The 24,221-nt window shown below is 39.5% G+C and overlaps 1 protein-coding gene across 4 annotated transcripts; it reads right to left on the minus strand.

Moving 5' to 3' along the window:
- Positions 1 to 90: 90 nt before the first annotated feature.
- LOC133798501 (deaminated glutathione amidase, chloroplastic/cytosolic) lies at positions 91 to 21,919 on the minus strand. 4 transcript variants are annotated; one of them, XM_062236808.1, is made up of 9 exons: positions 21,709 to 21,919; positions 21,432 to 21,568; positions 21,186 to 21,314; positions 20,657 to 20,715; positions 20,413 to 20,552; positions 20,247 to 20,339; positions 19,994 to 20,096; positions 19,581 to 19,663; positions 91 to 445 (listed from the first exon to the last, which is right to left on the minus strand). In XM_062236808.1, the coding sequence occupies exons 1-9, from the start codon at positions 21,799 to 21,801 to the stop codon at positions 404 to 406; spliced, it is 879 nt and encodes a 292-aa protein (XP_062092792.1). In that variant the 5' UTR covers positions 21,802 to 21,919; the 3' UTR covers positions 91 to 403. The 4 variants fall into 4 exon arrangements, with proteins under 4 accessions (XP_062092792.1, XP_062092794.1, XP_062092793.1 ...); XM_062236810.1 differs by having other exon boundaries at positions 20,413 to 20,504; positions 21,709 to 21,918; XM_062236809.1 differs by having other exon boundaries at positions 20,413 to 20,525; positions 21,709 to 21,918.
- Between the last annotated feature and the right edge of the window lie 2,302 nt (positions 21,920 to 24,221).

Raw genomic sequence — 24,221 nt, forward strand, 5'->3', positions numbered from 1 at the left:
GGAACTTATAAAGAGAGAAAAAGATGCAAACCATCTCCCACTGACTCACTCCTGAATTTTTGTGAAAAAGAATTTAAGGAAAATGCTTACTCATACAAATTCTTTTTCTTTCTCCTTTTTGATGGATGTGTGAAGATTTAACTTTCAACTTTTGTCAGTCGTTCTCTACCCACAGTATGACTCATCATCCTTATAAAAAAAGTTCTTTTTTTTTCTTCTCCTTTTCCTTTATTGAGAGAAAAAGAGAGATAATGGTGGATATTGATGATGATCACAATATATTTTTATTATTTGAAAAAAAAAATGTAAATCACAACTCCAATAAACTCAAGCAAAGAGCTGAGTCTATTACAGTCAGAACAATATGAAAATAGCTGTTGGACACCATGTCGGTAGATTGATATCACAGAGAAGCAGATTTCCAGAATTCAATGGGTCTCCTATGCTGTACATGGAGAAAAATAAGAGTAAAGAGTCATTAATCAAAAAAGCCATATAAAACATCATTTATTAAGAGTTATTTTTAACACTTCAAATTATATTATTATAGGTCAGGGTCCATTAAGCCAAACACTGCAAATCAATGCTATTTTTACCATATTGACTGTCTTTTTTCGCTATCAACTAATTAAAATAGTTTAAAAAAAATGCAAGAACACAGATTTTACGTGGTTCAGGTTGTTAATTAATCATATTCCACGAGTCACTTGTATTGGGAATTGGGAAGCATGGGGTCTCAAGCTTCTATGGGGTTCAGACAGCGTGGATTGAGGTTAAGGGGGATTTACTACCAACATTCAATCTGGGACCCTTTATAAAGTGTCATATTCCTATTTATAGATGTTTGAGGACAATTTATTGCCTTAAGGGGGATTTACTACCAACATTCTCCCTTAATGGGGGTATTAATACTAAAAAATACACATTCCACTGATTATGGAGGTTGTGGGCCTGGACGTATCTCCTTGGGCCCACTTACGAGGTTACAGCCCACAACTTTATGGGGTAACACGTCCATGACAGTGTCAAGGGATAGCTGAACATTTTCCCATGTAAGGCGACGTCGTAAGACATTCTGCTTGTCGTTCGTACGGACTCGACACCACGACTAGGGTAACAATAACATGTCAGACAACTGCTCGTGGTCCAGGGTTTCTGCGCTTGGCACCTAGCACTATACTCCAGGCCCGAAGGGCAGTTCTCGTAGGCCTGGAGGATTGGAACAGAGAGGACAGGGAGGGCATCATAACTGTAGTCCTCGAGGTGTAATTCCCCGATGACATCCTTCTTTGGAGGCAGTGCACAATCAGGACAGATAGGCTTGCCCTTTGAGGAGCTCTAGGTGAGCTCATCAGGGCTTCAATATTTTCTGTGAAGCTTAATTACTCTCTAATGATTGTCACGTGTCACTTGGTGAAAACACAGACAACATTTGCCCCCCAAGTCTTCACTCGTCCACACAGACAGTGGAGACTTAGATCAAGATGAGTAATCTTAAGGGTCGTATTCAAGGGGAGACGTTTGGACTTCTCGAGACTTGCTACCCATAAAAGGGTGACGCCACATGTTGACTCCCTATTGCTGGGCCCATCAATCGGTGTCATTTAATGAGGGATCTCGTCCATGCTTAAAACGTTTATTCCGTACCCGAGGTATCTTTTCAAGCTGTACCTGAGGCATCCTTTTCCCACATTTTGATCATGAACCGTGCCTTGACAATTGGGACCGTTGGATCACTCTCGAGTGCCTACTTCCTAGGTGATCGACGATAGGGGATTGACTGCTTCCCGTCCAAGTGCAAGAGTATAAATTCAAAACTTGGCCTCTCATATCATTTGTGTTAATATTCGAAACTCACCCCATTTCAAAGCTCATAAAACCCTCTCATCAAGAACACATTCTTCAGGCTCAGAAATTCTCCACAAGTGACCCTGGAAGGTTGGAGAGAAGCTAGATATTTCTAGGTAAACCGTACCAAGTATCTCCGCGTTCGAACCAGACTAAGCACTTACCAAAGTTTCATATCGAGTAAGTCATCCTTTTTTGAATTTCTATTCATGTCGATTCCTAGGTTTATGTTTAGCCTCTTTGGGATTTTAGGATTTAGAAGTCATTTTGACATCTTTTAGTTTGTATAGGTCCCTGCTAGTGTTTAAACTAGCCAAAATGGACCATTCATGCTCTTTGGGGTTTTTTGGCGTTATGGGTATTTGACATGAATCTGGAAAATTTCCAAATTCTAGCAAAGTTCTTGAGTTTCCGGTGGTGTTCTCCGGGAGCCAATTTAGGGTTTTGGGGACACTCATTTCCTTAGAAATTTCTCCTCCTCCCCTCCCTGAGCAGTTGTCTTAGGGGTTTTTGTATTTTGGCCCGTCTTCCTTCAGTTAAAATGCTAACTATTTGGTTTTTACCTCAAATCTCCGAGGAGCTCTACCACCTCCATCAACAAGGTTTCTACGCTTTCGACGAGAAAATAACTGTCATGGCCCGTGGAGGCAAACGACAAAAGGTTGGACGGGCGAAGGCCCAAGCACCAGCACGGGATCTGTTGGTACAAGAAGCTTTTCCGGCTGCGGAGAGGCCTGTGCAGCTAAGAATGACGGAGGAGCAGGTGAATGAAGCTCCCATTCCCCACCCCACACAAAGGTATTAAGTTGCGGGATTTGAAGCGGAGCAATATCCAAGCAAACTAAATCACCCTCTTGCCTTGGAACGCATCTAAGGCATTACAAGATCGGAGAGGAGTTCTTAGTGCTCCTTTGTTGAGAATTGGAGAGGACACATCGTAGTGTGCACGGCCTTGGGGCGTGGAGTCAATCCCACTTGATGGCGGGAGCTACCTTGCCACTACATCAGTACTTTGTTAACTTCTTGAAGTACATGAAGATCGGTATAGGGCCCTCGCTGGAATGTACGTCCTATACCGGAGAAGGAATTGGCCAGAGCCTTCTCCAGCAAAGATCCTGTACTTCTACAACTTCCATACCACACCGAGGAAGAAGCAGAGTGACCTCGACGGGTACTATGCCTTAATGAAGTATGCCCATCCTGTGGTTTTATTTCCTAAATGAGGAAATTGATCACAGCTGTATATAGGGATCCATTTGGTGTTAATACCAAATATCATGTAATCTTTTCTTTCTAGAAATAAGGGATTATAATTTTGTTTTTCTTAGAATTAGCTGATTGTATATTTATTTGTTTAGATTTATTTTTTCCTTTTAGGTTGTATATATATTCCCTCATTGGAGATAATAAAATAAGACATTCAAAAACTCACATGGTAACAGAGCCATAACTTTCCTAGGATCTCAATATTTTTTTTCTTTCTTCTTCTCTTCTCCGTGTGTCCATTCTTGTCTGCAATGGCTGCTGTAAAAGACAGCTTCATCTCAGAGGTAACCTCCAAAATGTCCTCATCAGATCAATCCCTCTCTACTCCAGCTCTCTCTCACAGCAATGAAGCTATCTCTCTGGTTACCAGCCACAAATTCAATGGACACAACTATCTCCAATGGTCTCCATCTGTGCTAATGTATATTGGTGGAAAAGGCGAGGAATATTTCACTGGGGAAATTTCTGCTCCAAAGTCAGATGATCCTACGTTCAAAACTTGGAAATCTGACAATCATATGATGAAATCATGGTTGATAAGCTCTATGAATAATGATATAGGAGAAAATTTTCTCTTATATGCCACGACAAAGGAATTATGGGATGTTGTCAAAGAGTCTTATTCAAGTTCTGAAAATACCTCAGAACTCTTTGCTATCGAAGCTGCCTTGTATGATCTCCGCCAAGATGATACCTCTATCACTCAATACTTCAACACTCTCACACGCTATTGTCAACAGCTGATCTATTTGAAGACTATGCCTGGAAGTGTACTCATGATACTACCCTCTACCGTACCATTGTAGAGAAAAAGAGGACTTTCAAATTTCTTCATGGCCTTAACAAAAATCTCGATGTAGTCCAGAGTCGAATCATGAGCACCAAGCCCCTTCCTAAGGTCAAAGAGGCATTCTCTGAAGTCCATCTTGAAGTAGGAAAAAGGTTATGATAGGCTCTCCAACTCTACTTTCAGATGCCCGAGGATAGTCTCGTGGTGCAAATCTTGATAATCGTCAGAATAAGGGACATCCTTGGTGTGACCATTGCCGAAAACCTGGATACTACAGAGAAATATGCTGGAAAATCCATAAAAAGCCTCCAGATTGGAAGCCCAAGTCATGGGGTGATCGTGAGAGTCAAGGGAATGTTGCTGCCACTACTAGTTCTACTGCTGAAGGGAATAAAGATGCATCTGAATCAACTCCATTTACTAAAGCTCAGCTTAAGGCCCTTGAAAAACTTCTAAGTCAGTCCTCCAATCAGCCAAATGCTACTTAGGGTACTGGAATGTTGGCAATGAGAGGTAATAAGTTAGTAGGTTGTTTTGTCAATAAAAGATTTACTAAATCTTGGATTCTTGACTCTGGCGCATTAGATCACATGACCGGAGATGCATCAATTTTTTATGAGTTTGACACGAGTGCAGGAAATCATACTCTCTCAAGTTGTTGATGGCACACTCTCTCAAGTTGAGGGTTCGGGTTCAGTCACAATAAATAAGGACCTGACTCTCACATATGTACTTTATGTGCCTAAATTGGACTGTAATTTGCTTTCTAATAGTAAATTTACTCATGACGACCATTGTGTGACTAAATTTTTCACAAATCTTTGTGTATTTCAGGACTTGGATTCGGGAAAGAGGATTGGCAGTGCTGAGATGTGTTCTGGTCTTTATGTTCTACAGAATGAAATTCTGTCCACTAGCAGTCCAAAAGTTCAGTTTGTTTTCTTTGAATAATCAGTCTATTTCTTATTCTAATAAAGATAATAATATTATGTTATGGCATTATCATCTTAGTCATCCGAATTTTTTGTATCTGTCAAAAATGTTTCCTTAGTTATTTATTAATAAAAATCCAAACTCTTTTTGCTGTGAAATCTGTCAATTTGCAAAACCCTCGCTATAGTTATTCTAGATTATCATATAAACCATCCAAACATTTTTCATTCATTCAGTGATGTATGGGGACCTTCACGTGTAAACACTATAACTGGAAAAAGATGATTTATATCATTTATAGATGATCACACTAGATTAAATTAAGGGAATTTCTTATGAAAAATAAATCAGAAGTGAGTGAGATTTTTCAGCGCTTTCATTCTATGATTCAAACTAAGATTCAAATTCTCAAAATAGACAATGCCAAAGAATTTTTTAATTCTGTTCTGGGTTCCTATATGATACAACAGGGCTTCATTCACTTAAATTCTTGTGTTGACACTCCTCAACAAAATAGAATTGTTGAACGCAAAAATCGACATCTTCTTGAAGTTGCTCGATCTCTCATGTTAGGGACTCGCGTTCCCAAATTTTTCTGGGGTGACGCAGTTCTTACTACTGCCTATCTCATCAATCGGAAGCCATCTAAAGTTCTCAAATTTAAAACTCCGTGTCAAACTCTCTTGCAACTATTCCCTCATACAAGGTTCATTAGTTTTGTTGATCCTAAGATTTTTGGTTGCACTGTTTTTGTCCATCTCTATTCGCAACAGTGCATTAAGTTAGATCCTAAATCTATCAAATGCATCTCTATTGGTTATTCATCTCATCACAAGGATTATAAGTTTTATTCTCCTACTACTAAAAAAACCTATAACTCTATGGATATCACCTTTTTCGAAAACCATGCTTATTACAAGTCTGAGATTCAGGGGGAAAATGTAAGTGAATCTCATCTTTGGGATATTATTCGAAGCACCCATACTGACATTATTCCAGGTACTCATACTTATACTCCACCTTCTGTACAATCTTCCAAACCACAGCCAATGGATCCATCTCCTCAAGTCATAGAAAATCAAGATCCATCTAGTTGTTCCCAAGTCATAGAAAATCAAGATCTATCTAGTCCTTCCCAAGTCATAGAAAATCAATCTGGAAATTCATCTGGGCCACCAATGACTGTTGATTCTCAACCAGAACCTAAAGAGTTGCGTGTCTACCAAAGAAGAAAAAATTCTGAGAAAGAATTAGAAGACCGAACACATCTCGAGGACCACCATGAATTGGAACTAGAACCACATCCTCCAGAAATACATTCAGGTTTGCCTAGTCATGATAATGTTACTCATATAAATGATGATCTGCCTATTGCTTTGAGAAAGGGAGTTCGTGCTTGTACTAAACATCCCATTGGCAATTGTGTCCTATAGTATCTTCTATCCTCCCTATCAGACATTTGTCTTTGTTCTTGATAGTGTACAGATTCCTCATACAATCCAAGAGGCACTGACTGATCCTAGTTGGAAAAAGGTTGTACAAGATGAGATCAACTTTTTGGTAAAGAATGGTACTTGGGAAATTACAAAATTACCAAATGAAAGAGGCCTGTGGGATGCAAATGAGTATTCACCATTAAACATAAAGCAGATGGTAGCATTGAGAGGTTTAAAGCTCGCTTGGTTGCTAAGGGTTTCACTCAGTCTTATGGGATAGATTATCAAGAGACATTTGTGCCTGTGGCTAAACTCAACACCATCCGTGTTCTATTCTCTCTTGCTGCAAATCGGGACTGGCCACTGCACCAACTAGATGTTAAGAATGCTTTCTTGAATGGTGATCTTGAAGAAGAAGTCTATATGGATATTCCACTTGGCTTTGAGAATTCATCCAACCAGGACAAAGTACGTAGACTCAAAAAATCTCAATATGGCCTTAAGCAATCTCCACGAGCATGGTTTGGAAAATTCACTAAATCCATCATTCAAAATGGCTATACTCAATGTCAAGTAGATCACACATTGTTTGTCAAACTCTCATCAGATAAAAGGATTGCTATCCTAATTGTTTATATTGATGATATAATACTAATTGGCGATTATAAGGAGGAACCGGAAATGTTGAAAAGTTTCCTATCAAAGGAATTTGAGATTAAAGATTTTGGATATCTCAAATATTTTCTTGGCATGGAAATTGCACGATCAATACCTGGCATGTTTGTTTCTCAACGTATGTTCTAGACTTACTCAAGGAAATAGAAATGCTTGGGTGTAAATCGGCCTCAACTCCAATGGATTCTAATAAGAAAATTGGCTCAGGGATAGATAAGATACCTATGGGCAGAGGGAGATATGAAAGGCTAGTTGGACGCCTTATTTATTTATCTCACACTAGACCTGATATTGGTTTTCGTGTTAGTGTGGTGAGTCAATACATGAATAATACAACTGAGGAACACATGGAAGTTGTTACTAGAATTCTTAGATACCTCAAGATGACTCCAGGAAAATGTCTTATTTTCAGGAAGAATGATAATAAAGAAATCAGAGTCTACACAGACGCAGACTGGGCAGGAGATGTAGCATATAGGAATATTTCAGGTTATTGTTCTTATGTTTGGGGTAATCTAGTAACATGGAGGAGTAAGAAACGGTCAGTTGTTTCTAGAAGCTCAGCCGAAGCCGAATTTAGAGCTTTAGCTCTTGACATTTGTGAAGGGATTTGGCTGAAAAAATTACTTGGTGAACTGGGAGTATTTACAGAAGAGTCTATACAAATGTTTTGTGACAGTCAAGCTGCCATTAGTATTGTAAAAAATCTGGTTCATCACGATAGAACTAAGCATATTGAGATAGATAGACAATTCATCACTGAGAAAATTGAAAATGCCATTGTTCAAACCATTTATATTCCATCAAGATTTCAAACTGCAGACATCCTCACCAAAGCTCTCCTAAGAACTAGTTTTGAAGAATTAATGTGCAAGCTTGGAATGTTTGATATACCCAGCCTAGCTTGAGGGTAGCTTGAGGGGGAGTGTGGATTTATTTCCTAAATCAAGAAATTGATCATAACTGTATATAAGGATTAATTTGGTATTAATACCAAATATTATGTATATTTTTTTCATTTTAGAAATAGGGGATTATAATTTTGTTATATTTATTTGTTTAGATTTATTTTTTCCTTCTAGGTTATATATATATTCCCTCATTAGAGATAATAAAATAAAACAAATATTCAAAAACTCACATCACAACCTAGTATACAAGGCTCATCACCACAACAAGAGTCGTGTGGGATTACAAGGACCATTTCTTTTTCACCAATGGTTTCCCGACGCAGACTAATCCTACCTTTATACTCGAGTTCTCTAGGATTGGTGAGTATCTTCGCGTCTGAGCTTTTTATTTTTCAAGTTTTCATAACACGTCTAATACTTGGTAGATTTTGTTATATAGGTCCTTTTCGCTGAACTACCTACGTCCAAGTGTACGAAGATCACCTGCAAGAGATGAAGGGTCTCCCGGACAGAGCTGGAACTAAGCCATCTGGTCATGGAGAACCCAGGGTCGTGAGCCTTCTCCAGGCGGGGTAACGCATTAGCAATGTGGACTTGACCAAATATAGAAATTCCAACAAGTCCCGTGAGCTGGCTTCCCACCATATAAACTACATCGATGGACGAGCCATTGAGATATTCAACCTACGACTATTGGAGGAGCAGTTCGAGAATGCTCAAGCTTTCCAAGCAGCTCAAGAAGCTCGGGAAGACCAGGAACTCGAGGAGGAGCTCCAAGTGGGGATATAGTGCTCGTCCCTTGACAAAGGTAAATCTTCAATTACTGTTTATAATGCTAGACAAGTAGGAGACAGTGTAAGTCTCGAACACATGTGGGTCTCTCCTTCACTCCTCCGATGTGGGCTTACATTAGACCGCCCTTGGACTGCAGAAAAATTCCAAGACTATTAAGACCTGATCGGCGTGTACCTCCACCACCCGAGGAGGCAGCTGCCCCGTGGGGATTCGTCCCCCTTGATGACGTGACGACCTTCCATGCGGATTGGTTTTGTCAGTATGAGACCAACACTACCTAGGAGATGGGAAAGCCTGTTAGGGAGTTTGCACGCACAGTTCTTCACCCGGAGGAGTTGCCGAGTATTGGGGCTTCCGAGAAGCCCACGTGCTCTCGACTCGTGTGTTTTAATTTTTGTCTACTGATATATCTTTATTTTATTCTGCAATTGCTGACTGTCTATCTTTGTTTGAGAAGAACAAATGAGGTTGGCTGATATCGCTCGTTTAGCCCTTGGACTTGGAGTGGATCCAAGTGTGCCTGCTACTGGAGGATCTCAGCGGCCCCGGGAGGAGGCAGTACCTCCTCCGCCAGCGAAGCAGGAACGGACCTCCTCCCTCCATGAGGAGGTTCCCCAGGTAGAGGACATGCTTGCATATGAAATTTCCTCTTCACCCTTTCCAGCTGCCGGGGAGACTCCAAGAGTGGAGAGTTAGGAAATGGAGAACCAACCCCACCTCCTGGTGTATCCGGAGAAATATGAGGGGGTGATGCTCGAGCATTTCAAGGCACGGATGGAGGAGGGCAACAAGGCCCTGCACGAGACCGCGGAGGCTCTTCGCCAGCTAAAACCTCCCAGGGAAAGGCCAATGGAACCTCCCATAGGCAGCGCTAAGCTAGAGACCCTGTTTGCCGCCAAGCTTAAAGACACCCCTTCAGGGAGTCAGCTAAAAAATGTGAGCTCACTGCACGCAGCTTCGCCCAACTGGGTGATAGTAACGAGGCCTCCCTTGTTGCCTCCTGTCAATATGCCACCGTTCGGGATAGTTAGCTCTTTCCACCAGCTATCCATTTCCTATTATGTTGTGATACAAACTGATCAATTGATTGTCTTGAATCTCAGTCGGCACTAGCCTGCCAAAGCCTTGGAGACATTATGATGAAGAAATCCTACGAACTCCAACGAGCCCATGCCAAGGTGGCAACATTGAAGGAGAAAGTGAGGGTGCTCCCGGAGGAGCTGACCCACTCGCGGACATCGCTAGAGGTGGAGCAGGCCCGCACCCAAGCGCTTGAGGAGGCAGCTGAAGAGCTCCAATCTACCATGGAAGAGGCCCGAAGAGCCAAAGAGGAGTCTGCTAAGGCCATGGAGGATGCTTCGCGAGCCACGGAGGAAGCAACTACAGCTCGCGGTTAAATCACGAAGGCACTCGACAAAGCCCGAGCTAGTGAAGGCAAGGCTCTCCAAGTTGTGGAGAGTACCAAGTCCCTCCAGCAGGAAGTGGAGGTCCTCAAGAAAGAGGTCGACACCATCGTGGAGAACGCGTTATACGTGGCCTGGTTCCACAACCGGGAGATGGATTTGGAGTTCACCAGGGAAGCGGATAAGACTCGGTTGCTCTCCGAGGAGCGTTTGCAGGCGGCAAAAGCTGCCAACGTCGCGGCCAAGGAAAACTCTTCGCAATACCAAGTCTTCGACCCCAAATTTTTTATGGATCACTTTGGAATTAAAATATCTGGCCACCTTCTGTTGAGGAGGCATGGCCACTGCAGGGCATGCTCCAACCCTGGCATACTAGTGAAGATGTCCAAACTTAATGAGATTCTCAATCTCATCTCGAAGTTGTCTACACTCGATGTGGTGTCCAACGTCGTTGTGAAATCTGAAGAACTTTGTCGAGTCCCTTCTCTCCAAGTGCCTCCGGATGGGCTGAGGCTTTCGCTAGTGGATTTGTTGTTCCGTGGCAAGAAAAATACTTTCCCGAGTGTCCACCAAATCTTTGTACTCAGAGTACTGGGGAATGTACTTCTCGGCAGCGCTAGTTCTCTTGGGCTTCTTACCCTTGCCCTTTCCCCCACGTTAGCTCCCGCTGGGGTTTCGCTAGGTACTGCTGACTGAGCTGGAGCTGCCATTCTAGCACTCAACGCAAGCTGAAAAGCATTGTATCCAGCAGGAGCTGCTCCATAGCCAGAAGGAGCAGCATTAAAACCAGCTTGGGGAACAGTTGGGTTGTACTACATTACACTCATAACACTCGTCTATACGGGAGTGTACAGTGAGAACTAAGGTCCCGAAGCTACGGCAATTGGGACTGTTGGACTCGGAAAGGAAATCGGTCCTCCAAATGCTCCATCCTGGGCATCTTCCCAGTGAAAGTACTCTTGGGCCCGACGTATGAAGTCGTCAAGCCTGTGACATCCTCTCCGCTGAAGGTCGTCCCACAGCGGAGAACCTAGTCGGACAACAGCATGTAAGACCATCAACGGTTGGTCATCGTCGACACCTTTGGTCCTGGTTGCTTCCTCCTTTAAGCGATTGATGTATGCCTTAAGGGTCTCGAGAGGTCCTTGCTTTATGCTGGGCAAATTATTGACCTCGAAGTGTATCTTCCGGGCAGCTATAAATTGCCTTTGAAAAGCAGTTGAGAGTTGGGGCCAGGAATGGATGGATCCTGGTCGGTGCTTCTTAAACCACTCGTCTGTTTGTCCCGTCAAGATTAACGGAAAGACGTGGCATTTGGCGTCCTTAGAGACGCGGTGGACCGACATCAATCTATTAAACTTAGATAGATGGTCGGAAGGATCTATGCCTCCACTGTAAGAAGTGATGTCTAGCATCTTGAAGCCTCAAGGCAACGAGGCTTCAACAATGTGTGGAGCACATGGCTCCCCATCTTCATCCCCCGAGTCAGAGTCGTGGCCCTGTCTGAAGGCCATTTTCAGCATTATCCTTTTTAGACTCTCCAACTCTGCGCGGAAAGGGTTGTAATCTTGATTGACATTCTGTGCCCCTTTGGATGGGCATGGCTTCTCTTCTCCTAACGTTAAGATTATCTCGGAGATTCGATTATGGTTGTCTCCCAGGGAGGTCCTCGAGAGTTACTCTATTTCTGCGAGCGTTCAAGTCATCTCACATGTCTGGCTGTGCATTACAGAAACCATCTTCGGGGTATCCTACTTCTGTTTCCTCGTCGGAATCAACATATTCATTGTTAACCGATATTCTAATTCCTTGTCCTTGGTCAGCGGATACGTTTCTCCTGTTAGCCCCTTGTCCGGGGTTCCTTTGAGATTGACGAGGTATTGGTGGGACACCACCTCCAGGCCTGGTGCGATCTTTCGCAGCGTGCCTGGGTAGAAGGCCATTGGCTCCGCGAACGCTAGGAAGCCCAAGTCCTCTCTTCTGAGAGGGCTCAACTTTTTCTTTCCCACGAGCTTGAGGGGCGGGGGGTGCTCCAGCTCCATCTGGGTGCACAGGTGGCACGCCAGCTGGTGGATCTTGCGCCATGTAAGTGGGATGCTCAAGAAGCATGCCCACTGGTGGAGCAGATGGCACTATAGCTGGCTGCCTAGGTGGAACTTCGCCATGAGGGTCCACTTGCAGCCCTTGAGCCGCCAAGGTGGCATTCATGGCGTTAACCATGTAACGACCCGAAATCACTAATATAGTTTAAGGGACTTAATTAGCGTGCCAGAAGGGCATAATTAATTTGTGTGATTTAAATGATTAAATGCATGATTATATATTTATAAGGATATGTGAAATGCATGTTTATGAGTTTTAACATGCATGTGAGCCCTGTTTAGCTTTTAAGGGCATATTTGTAATTTTGGCCTGTTGTGGGCATAAACGTAATTATTTGTGGTAAATTGTTGAGACCACATTATTATGTGGATACATTTGCAGCATATGGCTCGAGACGGTGGCGCGTGGGGGCCCTTCTGGGGGCGCTGTGGCGCGTGTGGCCCTTCTAGCCTGGGATGCTTTCTGACTTGGGGCAAGTTGCGACTTGCTGAGCCAAGTCGCGACCCGCCTGGGAATTTTGGCTTTGAAAGTGTTTTAAGAATTGTTTGGGCTTGGGGGCTCGAACCTAGGTGCTCGGGACAATTTCTACTACCCGGTTTAGTAGAAATTGAGGTCCCGGAGGTTAGATTCTGTCTCTTAGGTATTTTATTTCTAATTGGAAGTTGATAGAAATCAATGGCCCTTGTGACTAGGTTTATCACCAAGGCTCGAGGCTAAGGACCGTGCTCAGAGCCAGTTCACCGTCTCCGCTCAAAATCAAAGGTAAGAACTACACCTGTTTATGTGGCTATGATTGGGACTAGGGTCCCCTATATCTGAAAATAATTGTTGGATGATTATGATATTCCATGTGAGCATGAAATAAATGGCCTAAGAGTGCCGAAATTGATATTTGCGCACAGGACGCAACTCAGCCATTGATAGCTTAGGTTAATTAAATAATCACTGAGCTTGGCCTAAGCGAGTCAGAGTCAGTGGGTTAAACACTGGGCTTGGCCTAAGTGAGCTCAAGGCAGTGGATTAAACAGAGGGTGCGGCCTAAGGGCATCGACCCGGAGTACTGTATGATATGTTTGTTGTTGTTAATCTGATGATTATGATATGTTGAATACCTAGATGATAGATTGTTGATTTGTTGATTGATATCACTAATTATGTGAACACTATGGTCTGCTGAATATCTGGTTAATGTCTTGTGAATTATTTGATTACCGTTATTGTTTATGCTCTGTACTATGGTTTCTTGCTGGGTCTTGACTCATGGGTGCTACGTGGTGCAGGTAAAAGCAAGAGTAAGGTGGATCAACCCTGAGTTGGAGAGTTATGGGGGCAGAATGTATAAAGTCAAGGACAGGAGAACCTAAAATGCCTATTTTGCCATTAGAGTAACTTGTGATTGTGCATAACTTTTGAAATTTTGTAAACTGTTCTTTAAACCCTGTTTTTGGGATCCCATGCATTAAACGTTTATTTAAATGAGATTTATCTATTTATGACCAAAATTTTTTAACCCAAACTCAATTATGGTTCTAGTGTCACATTTTTAACTAAACGACTTGATTAGCGAGTCTTGCACTTTTATAAACACACAATGTAACAATCTTGGTTACCCAGGGCGTTACAAACCACCTCCTGTAAGGCGGCTATATTCTCCTCCTAGGCCTCAATTTTCTGCTGCTGGGAGGCAATTTACCCTTGAGGGTCACCACTTCTGGTGGCTCCTCCGTGTAGAACGATTGAGAGTACTCACTCTCGTAGCAGTCGCCTACGTCCTCGCCATCGTATCTGTCTCGTTATGAGAAGATATGGAGAAAAAAATATATTTTTCTGTCTTATTTTTTATTGATCAAATACCATATGTATTTATAACATTACGTACTAAACTAGAGAAGAGAAAAAAAAACAGGAAACCAAATCTCCCAAATCAGAAACCAAATAAAAGAAAATAAATGGAAAACAATTAATCCTTTTTTTTAAGAGATTATAGAATAAAAGATAATCAACCTAATAAATATCAAATATTCTAACACTCCCCCTCAAGCTGGGACAAAGATGTTGATCATGCCCAGCTTGTTTCTTAATTCTTCAAAAGTTGTCCTTGGTAAGCCTTTAGCAAACGCATCTGCTGTTTGCTGAGTTGTAGGAACATGTCACGCTAATGAACCCTTCTTCAATTTTTTCTTTTATGAAATGCTTATCCACCTCCACATGTTTGGTACGATCGTGGTGGACAGGATTATGTTTAATGTTAATACCAGCCTTGTTATCTTAGTACAATTTCATAGGACCCTCACTCCAAAGTCTCAACTTTGTCATTAGTCTTCTCAACCACATTATTTCGCATATTCCATGAGCAAGAGCTCTAAACTCAGCTTCAACACTACTTGCCACCACATTTTGTTTTTTGCTCCTCCAAGTTACCAAGTTTCCCCATACCATTGTGTAGTAACCTGAAGTAGATCTTCTATCTTCTACAGAGCCAGCCCAATCAGCATTAGTGAAGACTTCTATACTTCGCCCTGCACCTTTTTTAAAGTACAATACTTGTCCTGGAGTCATTTTTAGATACCCAAGTATCCTATACACTTCATCATGATGAGCCTCGTATGGAAAATGCATATGTTGGCTGACAGTGCTCACAACAGAGGCAATATCTCAATATCTGGCCTTGTATGAGAAAGATAGATCAATTTTCCAACCAATCTTTGGTATCTCCCCCTATCCACCGGACTTCCTACTTCACCTTTGCCTAACTTATTATATGGATCAATGGGAGTCTCAGCAGGTTTGCAGTCGAGCATACCTGTCTCTTTCAATAATCAAGAGTGTATTTCTTTTGTGATACTGAAATGGCCTGTTTACTCCTTGCAATCTCCATGCCCAGAAAGTACTTTAATTCACCCAGGTCTTTAACTTCAAATTCTTTTGAGAGACCTCGTTTCAATCTATCAAATTCTATTCCATCATTCCCAATCACGATTATGTCGTCAACATAAACTATTAGGATTGTTATTTTTCCTTCCAAAGAGTGCTTGAAGAACATAGTATGATCTGTTTCTCCTTGATCATATCCATTTCTTTGTATTGATTTTGAAAATCAATCGAACCATGCCCTTGGTGACTCCTTTAGTCCATAAAGAGATTTCTTCAGTCGATAGACTTCACCTTTCTCATAGAGATGTTCAAATCCTGGTGGGACATCCATGTACATTTCTTCGTTCAAGTCTCCATTGAGGAATGCATTTTTTACGTCAAGTTGATGTAAAGGCCAGTCAAGATTAGCTGCCAAAGAGATAATCACACGCACTGTGTTTAGCTAGGCAACTGGTGCGAAGGTTTCCATATAGTCAATCCCATAGGTTTGAATGAAGCCTTTTGCAACCAACCGTGCTTTGAACCGTTCCACCTCTCCATCTGATTAGTACTTTACAGCAAAGACCCATTTGCAGCCTACTGTACTCTTTCCTTTTGGTAATTCTCCCATGTTTGATTCTTTTTTAAGGCATTCATTTCTTCAAGGACTGCTTCCTTCCACTTCGAATCTTGCAGGGCTGATTGAATGTTGTTGGGAATCTCTATCTCTTCAGTTTTTGTCATAAAGACTCGAAAAGAATTTGACAAATTCAAATGACAGCAAAAATTTGAGATAGGGTGCAATGTGCACGACCTGACTCCTTTGCTCAGAGCAATGGGCAAATCAAGACTAGTTTTGTCTTCTTCAACTCCTTGTGGTGATGCTAAGTTCTCCCGTGGAGTTATAGGCTCTTCCACTCTCGGGTTGGATTCATGACAATGTTGTGGAGATGTGATAGGTGGTACAACCTTCATTTTGCCTCTCCTTGTATAAACATGTAACTCAGTGTGTGGTTCATTCACTATTTCCCTAATTTCAGTTAGTTCGGATTCTTGGAGAGGTGAATTAGACTCGGGAGTTTGTGGAGGTATTTCAACAGAAATAGGAATTGGAGGTGACTTGATAGAAATAGGTACCCACCAAGAATTTTCTTCAAAGGTAGAATCATGAGGTGTAGACTCCCCCTGAAGAAAATTTTGGTGCTAGTATGATTCCGATTTGACGAAGGTGAAATCTAAGGTGACAAAGAACTCTTGGTAGGACAGTAGCACTTATACCCCTTTTTTTGATGGGCCAAATAACCAAGAAAGATGCATTTAATGGCTCTAGGATCAAGCTTACTGCGACTGTGTGCGGGAATGTGGACAAAACATGTGCTGCCAAAGATTTTGAGAGGGAGAGAGGTAAAGAGTTGGAGGGTTGGAAAGTAGATATGAAGGGCATCAAGAGGAGTGAGGTAGTTTAGAACTTTGGTAGGAAGGCGATTAATGAGATAGGAGGCTGTGAGAATAGCATCCCCCAATATTGTTTGGGAATAGAACTATTGAACATGAGGGCGCGAGCAACTTCAAGAAGGTGACTATTTTTGCGTTCGGCGATGCCATTTTGCTGGGGGTGTCAGGAAGGGAACTTTGGTGAAAAATTCCATTTGTGCTCAAGTATTCTCCCAAAATTTATCGGTGCGAAGAACTTGAATTGGTGTTTGAAATTGGGTTTGGACAAAGGAATGGAATTGCTTAAAGACACTCGCAACTTCTCATTTTTCTTTTAGGAGATAAATCCAACAAGCACGCGTATGATCATCGATGAATGTGACAAACCAGGAACCCCACACATCACTATGAATAAGAGAGAATGGAGAAGATGGTTTATAGGGTTGTAAAGGATAAGGTACACGTGTATGTTTGGCTAATTGGCATACTTCACACAGTGAAATAAACTTAAACTTTTAATGCGAAACAAAGGGAAACAAATTTTGTAAATATGGAAAACTTGGGTGGCCTAGTCTTTTATGCCACAACATTATTTCTTGAAAACTAGAAGAATTATCATAAACTAAACCAGATTTTTGAGTTTGTCCATACAAGAGAGGTTCAACATCAAAGTAGGACAGCCCATCACACGCCCTAGCATTGCCAATCGTCCTCCCAGAAGGTATTTTCTGCAACTTAGCAAGAAGGGAAGAACTTAGCCACACACTTAAGGTCATGAGTTAGCTTCGAAATAGATACTAAATTACAAGACAATTTCGGCACAAGTAAGACTGAAGTTAAAATAATATCGTCTAAGATTTTTACTGTCCCACAGCCACCAGTGTTAAAGTATCATCAGCAATTTTAATATTTGTTTGACTCGAAAAAGGAGTATAAGTAAAAAATAATTGTAAATTATTGGTCATGTGATCCGAGGCATCGGAATCAATGATCCAGGAGCATGGAATGGTACTACCAGAAGTAAGAGCTTGAACAGTACCTTTCATTGCAATGGCAGAATGAAAGGCAACATTGGAGGAGGAAGCATGGGAAATATTGGCAGAAGTATTTCGTTGGAATTGAGAGAAGAGGTGCTGAAGTTGATCTAGCTGCTCCTTGTTAAATGCAAAGGAAGGAGTTTGCTCTACTGTATTAGCAGCCTTTGGACAGGGTTTCCAGTTTGCAGGCTTGCCATGTATTTCCCAACATGTATATTTGGTGTGTCTCGTCTTATTGCAATGATCACACCAAGGTCATTTGCCACGTCCACGCCCATCGCCTCGAGGATAGCTCGATTGATGCATCATAAGGGCTAAACCATCGAGCACCTGGTTATAGTCATCCTTACACATGACTTTAAGGTGACTTTCCTCCCTGCGAACCTCAGAAAACACTTCAGTAACAGGTGGTAGAGGTTTTGTAGAGGTTAACACAAACAGGATCAAGATGTTTGTTAAGACCATTAAGGAAGGCAAAAATTCTCCTTATTTCTACAATACTCATATTTTTTCCTTCCATTCGAACACCACCAATCGAGATCGTCAAAAGCATCAAGTTGCTGCCAAAACCATGATAATTTATTATAGTATTCAGTGACATCAAGGTTACCTTGTTTAAGATCGATAAGGGCAGTGGCGTTCTCAGAGGATGGATCAGTCTGTCTCGTAAGGGCAAACTTCATAAAAGCTACCTAGTAGCTCATGGTTGATCAGGCCTAGTTACTGGCTCTGATACCATATGGGAAGATATGGAGAAAAAAATATGTTTTTCTGTCTTATTTTTTATTGATCAAATACCATAGGTATTTATGACATTACGTACTAAATTAGAGAAATGACAAAAACGGGAAACCAAATCTCTCAAATCAGAAACCAAATAAAAGAAAATAAATGCAAAACAATTAATCCCTATTTTTAAGAGATTACAGAATAAAAGATAATCAACCTAATAAATATCAAATATTCTAACAATCGTCATCGTAGCCGTCGTCGTGGGCCACCTCCGTGTTTGCTAGTGGAGGTGGTCAGCTGGGCTCTCCTCCCTCAGCGAAGGTGGGAGGCAGGATTTCATCAGTGGCATTCCGTCTGGTAGTCACCATGTTTGAATCTTTAAAGCTTTCTTCAAACTCTTAATGAAAGCACTAAACTGTTGACTGTCTTTTTCGCTATTAACTAATTAAATCAACCTTAAAGAAAATGGAAGAAAAAAACACAGGGATTTTACATGGTTCGGATTATTAATTAACCCTAGTCCACGAGTCACTTGTATTAGGATTTGGAGAGCTTGGGGGTCTCAAACTTCTATGGAGTTCAGGCAGCGTATTTGCAATACTCTGAATACTAAAGTGAGGATTCAATTCAGGATCCTTTACAAAGTGTGCCCTAACCCTATTTATAGATGGTTGGGGACAATTCATTCCCTCAAGGAGGATTTATTACCAACATTCTCCCTTAATGGAGTATTAGTGCTAATAAATATACATTCCACTGATTATGGGCTTGGCGTATCTCCTCGGGCCCACTTACGAGATTACTGCCCACAACTTTTTGGGGTAACGCGTCCTTGGCAGTGTTAGGGGTAGCTGCACGTTTTCCCATGTCAGGCGGCGTCGTGAAACATCCTGCTTGTCATTCGTACGGACTTGACACCACGACTTGGGTAACAGTAACATGTCAGATAACTGCTTGTGATCTAGGGTCTTTGCGCTTGACACCATGCACTATACTCTAGGCCCAGAGGACGATTCTCGGTGGCCCGGAGGACGGTTCTTGCAGGCCCGGAGGACTGGAGCAGAGAGGATAGGGAGGGTATCATAACTGAAGTCCTCGAGGTGTAATTCCCTAAGGACATCCTTCACTGGAGGCGGTGCACGATCAGGACGGATAGGCTTGCCCTCCGAGGGACTCTAGGTGAGCTCACCAGGACTTCATTATCTTCCGTGAAGCTTAATTACTTTCTAATGATTTTCATGTGTCATTTGGAGAAAATATGGACAACATACCACAATCTGATTCTATTTCCAGACGCTAATACGTTTCAGACCCCTGCTGCATTTTGTTTGGGTAATTTTCCAGACAAGATTTACAAAGCTTACCCTAGCAATTGGCATCCTTGTTCTGATTGAATCAAGCAGTGAGAAATCTATATCAGCCACAGTAATTCCTGTTGACAGGCGATCTGTAGCAGCAATAATAAATTATCAAACTGATATTACATCAGTAGTTAAGATACATAATGGAACCCTGAAGCTCACACCAAAAAATAAATTAATAATTTTAATCAATAAATTCAGATGTTTATATAACCCTTGAGGAAGAGAAACACGCATTTTACTATGAGCAAGGTTTGATGGTATGACAACAGTAGTTTTGACCTTGAACTGGCGAATAGCAGCATAATTTGATAGTAACTCATTCTCAGACAAAGTCATAAAATGTAACACAAACACAGTTAACTTTATAGCAAGCCAAAAGTAACTAAGAGTCCGAGTCACACCAGTCTACTCACCAGGAAGTCTACCAACTATTGTTCCCCATGGGTCAATAATCAAAGTGTCTCCATAGCTTTGTCGTTTATCATTATGATTTCCAGTTTGTGCTGCAGCAATGACCTGATATAACTCCAGAAATAGAAAACGTGTTAAAATAGAATCTAAGATGATATCTCATAAATATACAATTTTTTGCTGCCTCAAAATACTTGCTACAAAGAGGAAAAACGAGAAACATAAAATAAAATTAATGGGCAACAGGTTTCATACATAGCACTGAGTCTCAATTGCACGAGCACAAAGAAGAATCTCCCAATGTGCCTGACCTGTTACAACTGTGAAAGTTGCAGGTACCAATAGGACCTAAATATATGATGTAGAAAGCAAACATAAGGTGCTAATTCATCCACTGCCATATTAGAAAATGCTCTTGTACCTGTGCTTCATGTTGGAACCTGAGCTGCTGGTATAGCTCAGGAAATCTCAGATCATAACAAACTGTGAGACCCAATCGTCCAACAGGGCTATCTATTGAAACAATGTTATTCCCTGAATGCATGACAAACAATTTGTAAACTGCAGAAGTAAAATTATTCTTAAAAAACTAATGATCACTTAATTATGAAAAGTGCAAACCAATACTCCTTAATTTTAAAAGTCACATGGGCAAGTAACTTAACCTGATTCCGTGAAGCTGCTTTCCTTGTATGACCTTTCACCAGGAATATCTACATCAAACCTAGAAATAAAAAAAAAAAAAGTTATCACTTAAAATAAGTACTATGTCGACCCAAACTATGTGCAACATCACCAAAGAATATCAAAACCAACTGTATGGCCTGTGAGTTGCACGACAGGTTATAAAGTGTGCAACCGCAAACTGAAACAGGTTTACAAATGCAGATGGACTTCGAGAAAGTTAGAGCAACATTAACCACGAATGTATTAAAGTTAGAATGGGCTATAAAACATGGCTGGGCATCTCTATTCCGTCACTAAGATAACAAAATCCAAAAGAAATGCCCTCTTAAATTCTAGGACCCGAAGGAAAAAGCTGCAAAAAGCTTTGGAACGTGTAATTAAAAAAGCTTAAGTTTACTCAAAGCTATACATGAGAAACCATAACAAAAACTAAATGTTGCATATATGAACTCAATTATTATTTGAAAAACATGATTTATAATATGTAATCAGAGTAAGGAACCTTACAAATGTATCTTCTTGTAAGTGTTTTTAATGTTCCCGTTATCATCAATTACAACATGGGTATTACACAAATGCTGCTCATCAGGTCCTTTCTCTTGGAATCCTCCAAGTGATAACCAAATACTTGATTCTCTACAACCAATCGATAACATTAATTAAGCTGAATAACAGCACCCAATAAGTCCTTGAAGTATTACTTGATTAAACACTGAGTGAGCCCAGGAAAACTTAGTTGAGTTTTCTACTAACCTTGCTAGAGAACAGTATCGTTGCATTATAGGTCCATCTAAAGGTTCTGCTATTTTGAGACTTTCTCCCTCCTTGGCACCAACGAATGCGAAATTTTCTGGAAAACAGATCAATTTCGCCCCAGCTGAAGCTGCTTCCTTCTCAGATTAAATTACCAAAATGATTATAAATAACGACACGCAAGTTTATACAAAAACATTCAATGTTTACTGAAATGTATACAAATTGAGAATGACTCAAAGACCATGGATCGGTTTCGAAGATAGAGTTAAATTACTTTGACGAGGCGAGAGCAGGTGGCGAAATTAGAAGCGAGATCGTTAATGGAAGTCATCTGAGCAGCGGCGACTCTGACAGAGTTCGCGGCCATTTTCCGGTCAACGCTCGAAGTTGACGAAAGCAAGTCGGCGAGGAGACGCGTAGGCTTCGTCTGAGACTGAGAGTGTTCGTACGGTCGAATGAGACACTATACTGTAACATCATCTGTTGGCTCGCTAAGTGTCTTATGGGTTCGCGATTAGAAAATTGTATTTTTGAAAAGTGGGATTCTGAAATGAAAATTTGAATTTAGTGAGTGAAAACATGTTTCTGAAAGTGTGATTGGTTTAATGTCAGTAAACTGTTTTTTAGTTTTAAAAAACTGAATCGATTGAGATTAAATTTGAAAATATAACAGAAACTGAATCTGTGATTGAGATTAAATTTGAAAATATAACAGAAACTGAATCTGTGATTGAGATTAATAATAGTGCATTAATTAAATTCATAACAATATTGCATTGTCATTAATTTTGATTTTTTTTATATTAAAGTTATATTTTTTTAGGACATGATTGATTAGTGATTTAAAAATTGTATTTTGAAAAAGTATGATTCTGAAAAAATAATCTAGATTTAGTGTCTGAAAATATGTTTATAAAAATGTGATTGAATGTATTGTCCGTTAACTATTTTTTAGTTTTATAAAATTGAATAATTTTTTGGTAGAAAATCTAAAAATTGAATATGTAATATATATATATATTATTTTTGGTATAATAATAATTGAAGTGAAAATATTTTTTTATTTATTTGTTGTAATTTTTATTTGATCAATGATTTTTTTTAGCAAATATATTATAAATTAGAATTAAATTATATTCTGTTATATAATTTTATAATTAATTATTTTACTAAATTTATATAGATAAAAATTTTAAAAAGTAGATTGACTTGTAAAAATGACAAAAGAAAAAAAATCAAGACTATAAGAAAAATAAAAGAAAATTAGCAAGAATTTTTTGTTTTTTTTAATAGTAAGATTATACTGAAAACATTGCCTGTTTGGTATTGTTTTCTGTTTTTTGTTTTCAAAATTGTGTTCTCAGAAATGAGAACAGAAAACTGTTTTTGTAGTTTTCAAAAAACAAGAGGTGTTTGGTTAATATTTTCTAAAAACAATTTTTTAGTTTTATTTTTTTTAAATCTTAAATAAAAAATTAACAAATATATTTACAAAGAGAAAAATATTTTAAAAGTTTGCAATAAATAATGAGATAAAATAATTTAAAAGAAAAAATGATGAAAAATAAGAAGTGAGAAAATTTGAGAACAACAGAAAACAACTTTTCCTTGTTCTCAAAATTTTCTGTTTTTTGTAACTTTATTTTTAAAAATTGTTTTCTGAAAACAATGCCAAGCACCCACACTTGTTTTCAAAAAACAGTTTTTAGCTTTTAAAAACAAAAAACTGTTTTTTAGTTAAGGTGTCAAACACCCTCTTAAGGGGCTAATTGGTAGTTAATTCAAAAATATAATTTTAGAAAATTATTTTCAAATCAAATGATTTGAAAATATTGAATTTAAAAATAAATTATAAATTTTTGAGATCTTGAATGGTTGAGTGTTTTTAAAATTTAAAATCTATAGAATAGAAAGAAAACAACAATTTGTTGTTTTCTCTTTTGCTGAAGGATTTTAACTTAGTTTTCAAAAATGGTTTTTTTTATTTTCTAAAACAAGTGTGCCAATCAAGTTTTCATTGTTGTTTTCATTTTTTAAAATCTGAAAATGATAAAACTGTTTTTGAATCCCCTACCAATCACACCCTAAAATTTATAGTCCTTGAAATATGTTGTATTGTACTCTAATTGGTTATAATTTTTTTTTTTTAAGTGATTTTACACTTAGTGATATTTTTAAAAAAAAAATGGTTGACCAGATAGGCTAATTTTTTTTGTACTTGATTCTGTTTTGGGTAGTGATTTTGTATTATGTTGTCTAAATTGTGACATGAGATTTTGCAAATAATTATTAAAATTAGGTTAGATAGTAAAATAATTTTTAAAATATGTAATTTGGCTAAGGGAAATGACATTTGGGGTCCCCAAACTTTACAAGGTGTATCACTTGAGTCCCTAACTTAATTTTTGTAGTATTTAGATTTCTAACCATTACTTTTTAGCTTAAGTAAATCTCAATGTCATATATTATAAATAAACCTTAAGAGTGAAGAATAAAATAGATTTTTAACAAGAATAATGATATATACACTCCTAATTTGCATACTCAAATTATATACTATGATGTGTAATTAATGTTAACCATAAATATTTTTAAGTGGGTCTACATAATATTTAATTATATAATTGAGATTACTTACACATCATAATGTGTAATTTGAGTGTATAAATTAAAAGTGCAACTATCATTACTCTTTTAACAAAATAAAAAAAATATATCACCTTTTTTTCTTTTATACTATTTAATTATTGATGAATATATTATTTTGATAAATTAACTTAAATATCA

This window comes from Humulus lupulus, chromosome 8, assembly GCF_963169125.1.
Source record: "Humulus lupulus chromosome 8, drHumLupu1.1, whole genome shotgun sequence".
Lineage (NCBI taxonomy): Eukaryota > Viridiplantae > Streptophyta > Magnoliopsida > Rosales > Cannabaceae > Humulus > Humulus lupulus.

Bases quoted from the DNA above. Each gene is read 5' to 3' on its own strand.
- LOC133798501 (XM_062236808.1), bottom strand. From the start codon at position 21,801: ATGGCCGCGAACTCTGTCAGAGTCGCCGCTGCTCAGATGACTTCCATT. The intron at 20,553-20,656 runs GTTAAGTTACTT...TTACTTCTGCAG, and splicing joins AAGCAGCTTCACGGAATCAG to TTTACAAATTGTTTGTCATG. The intron at 20,097-20,246 runs GTATGAAACCTG...GAGTTATATCAG, and splicing joins CAATTGAGACTCAGTGCTAT to GTCATTGCTGCAGCACAAAC.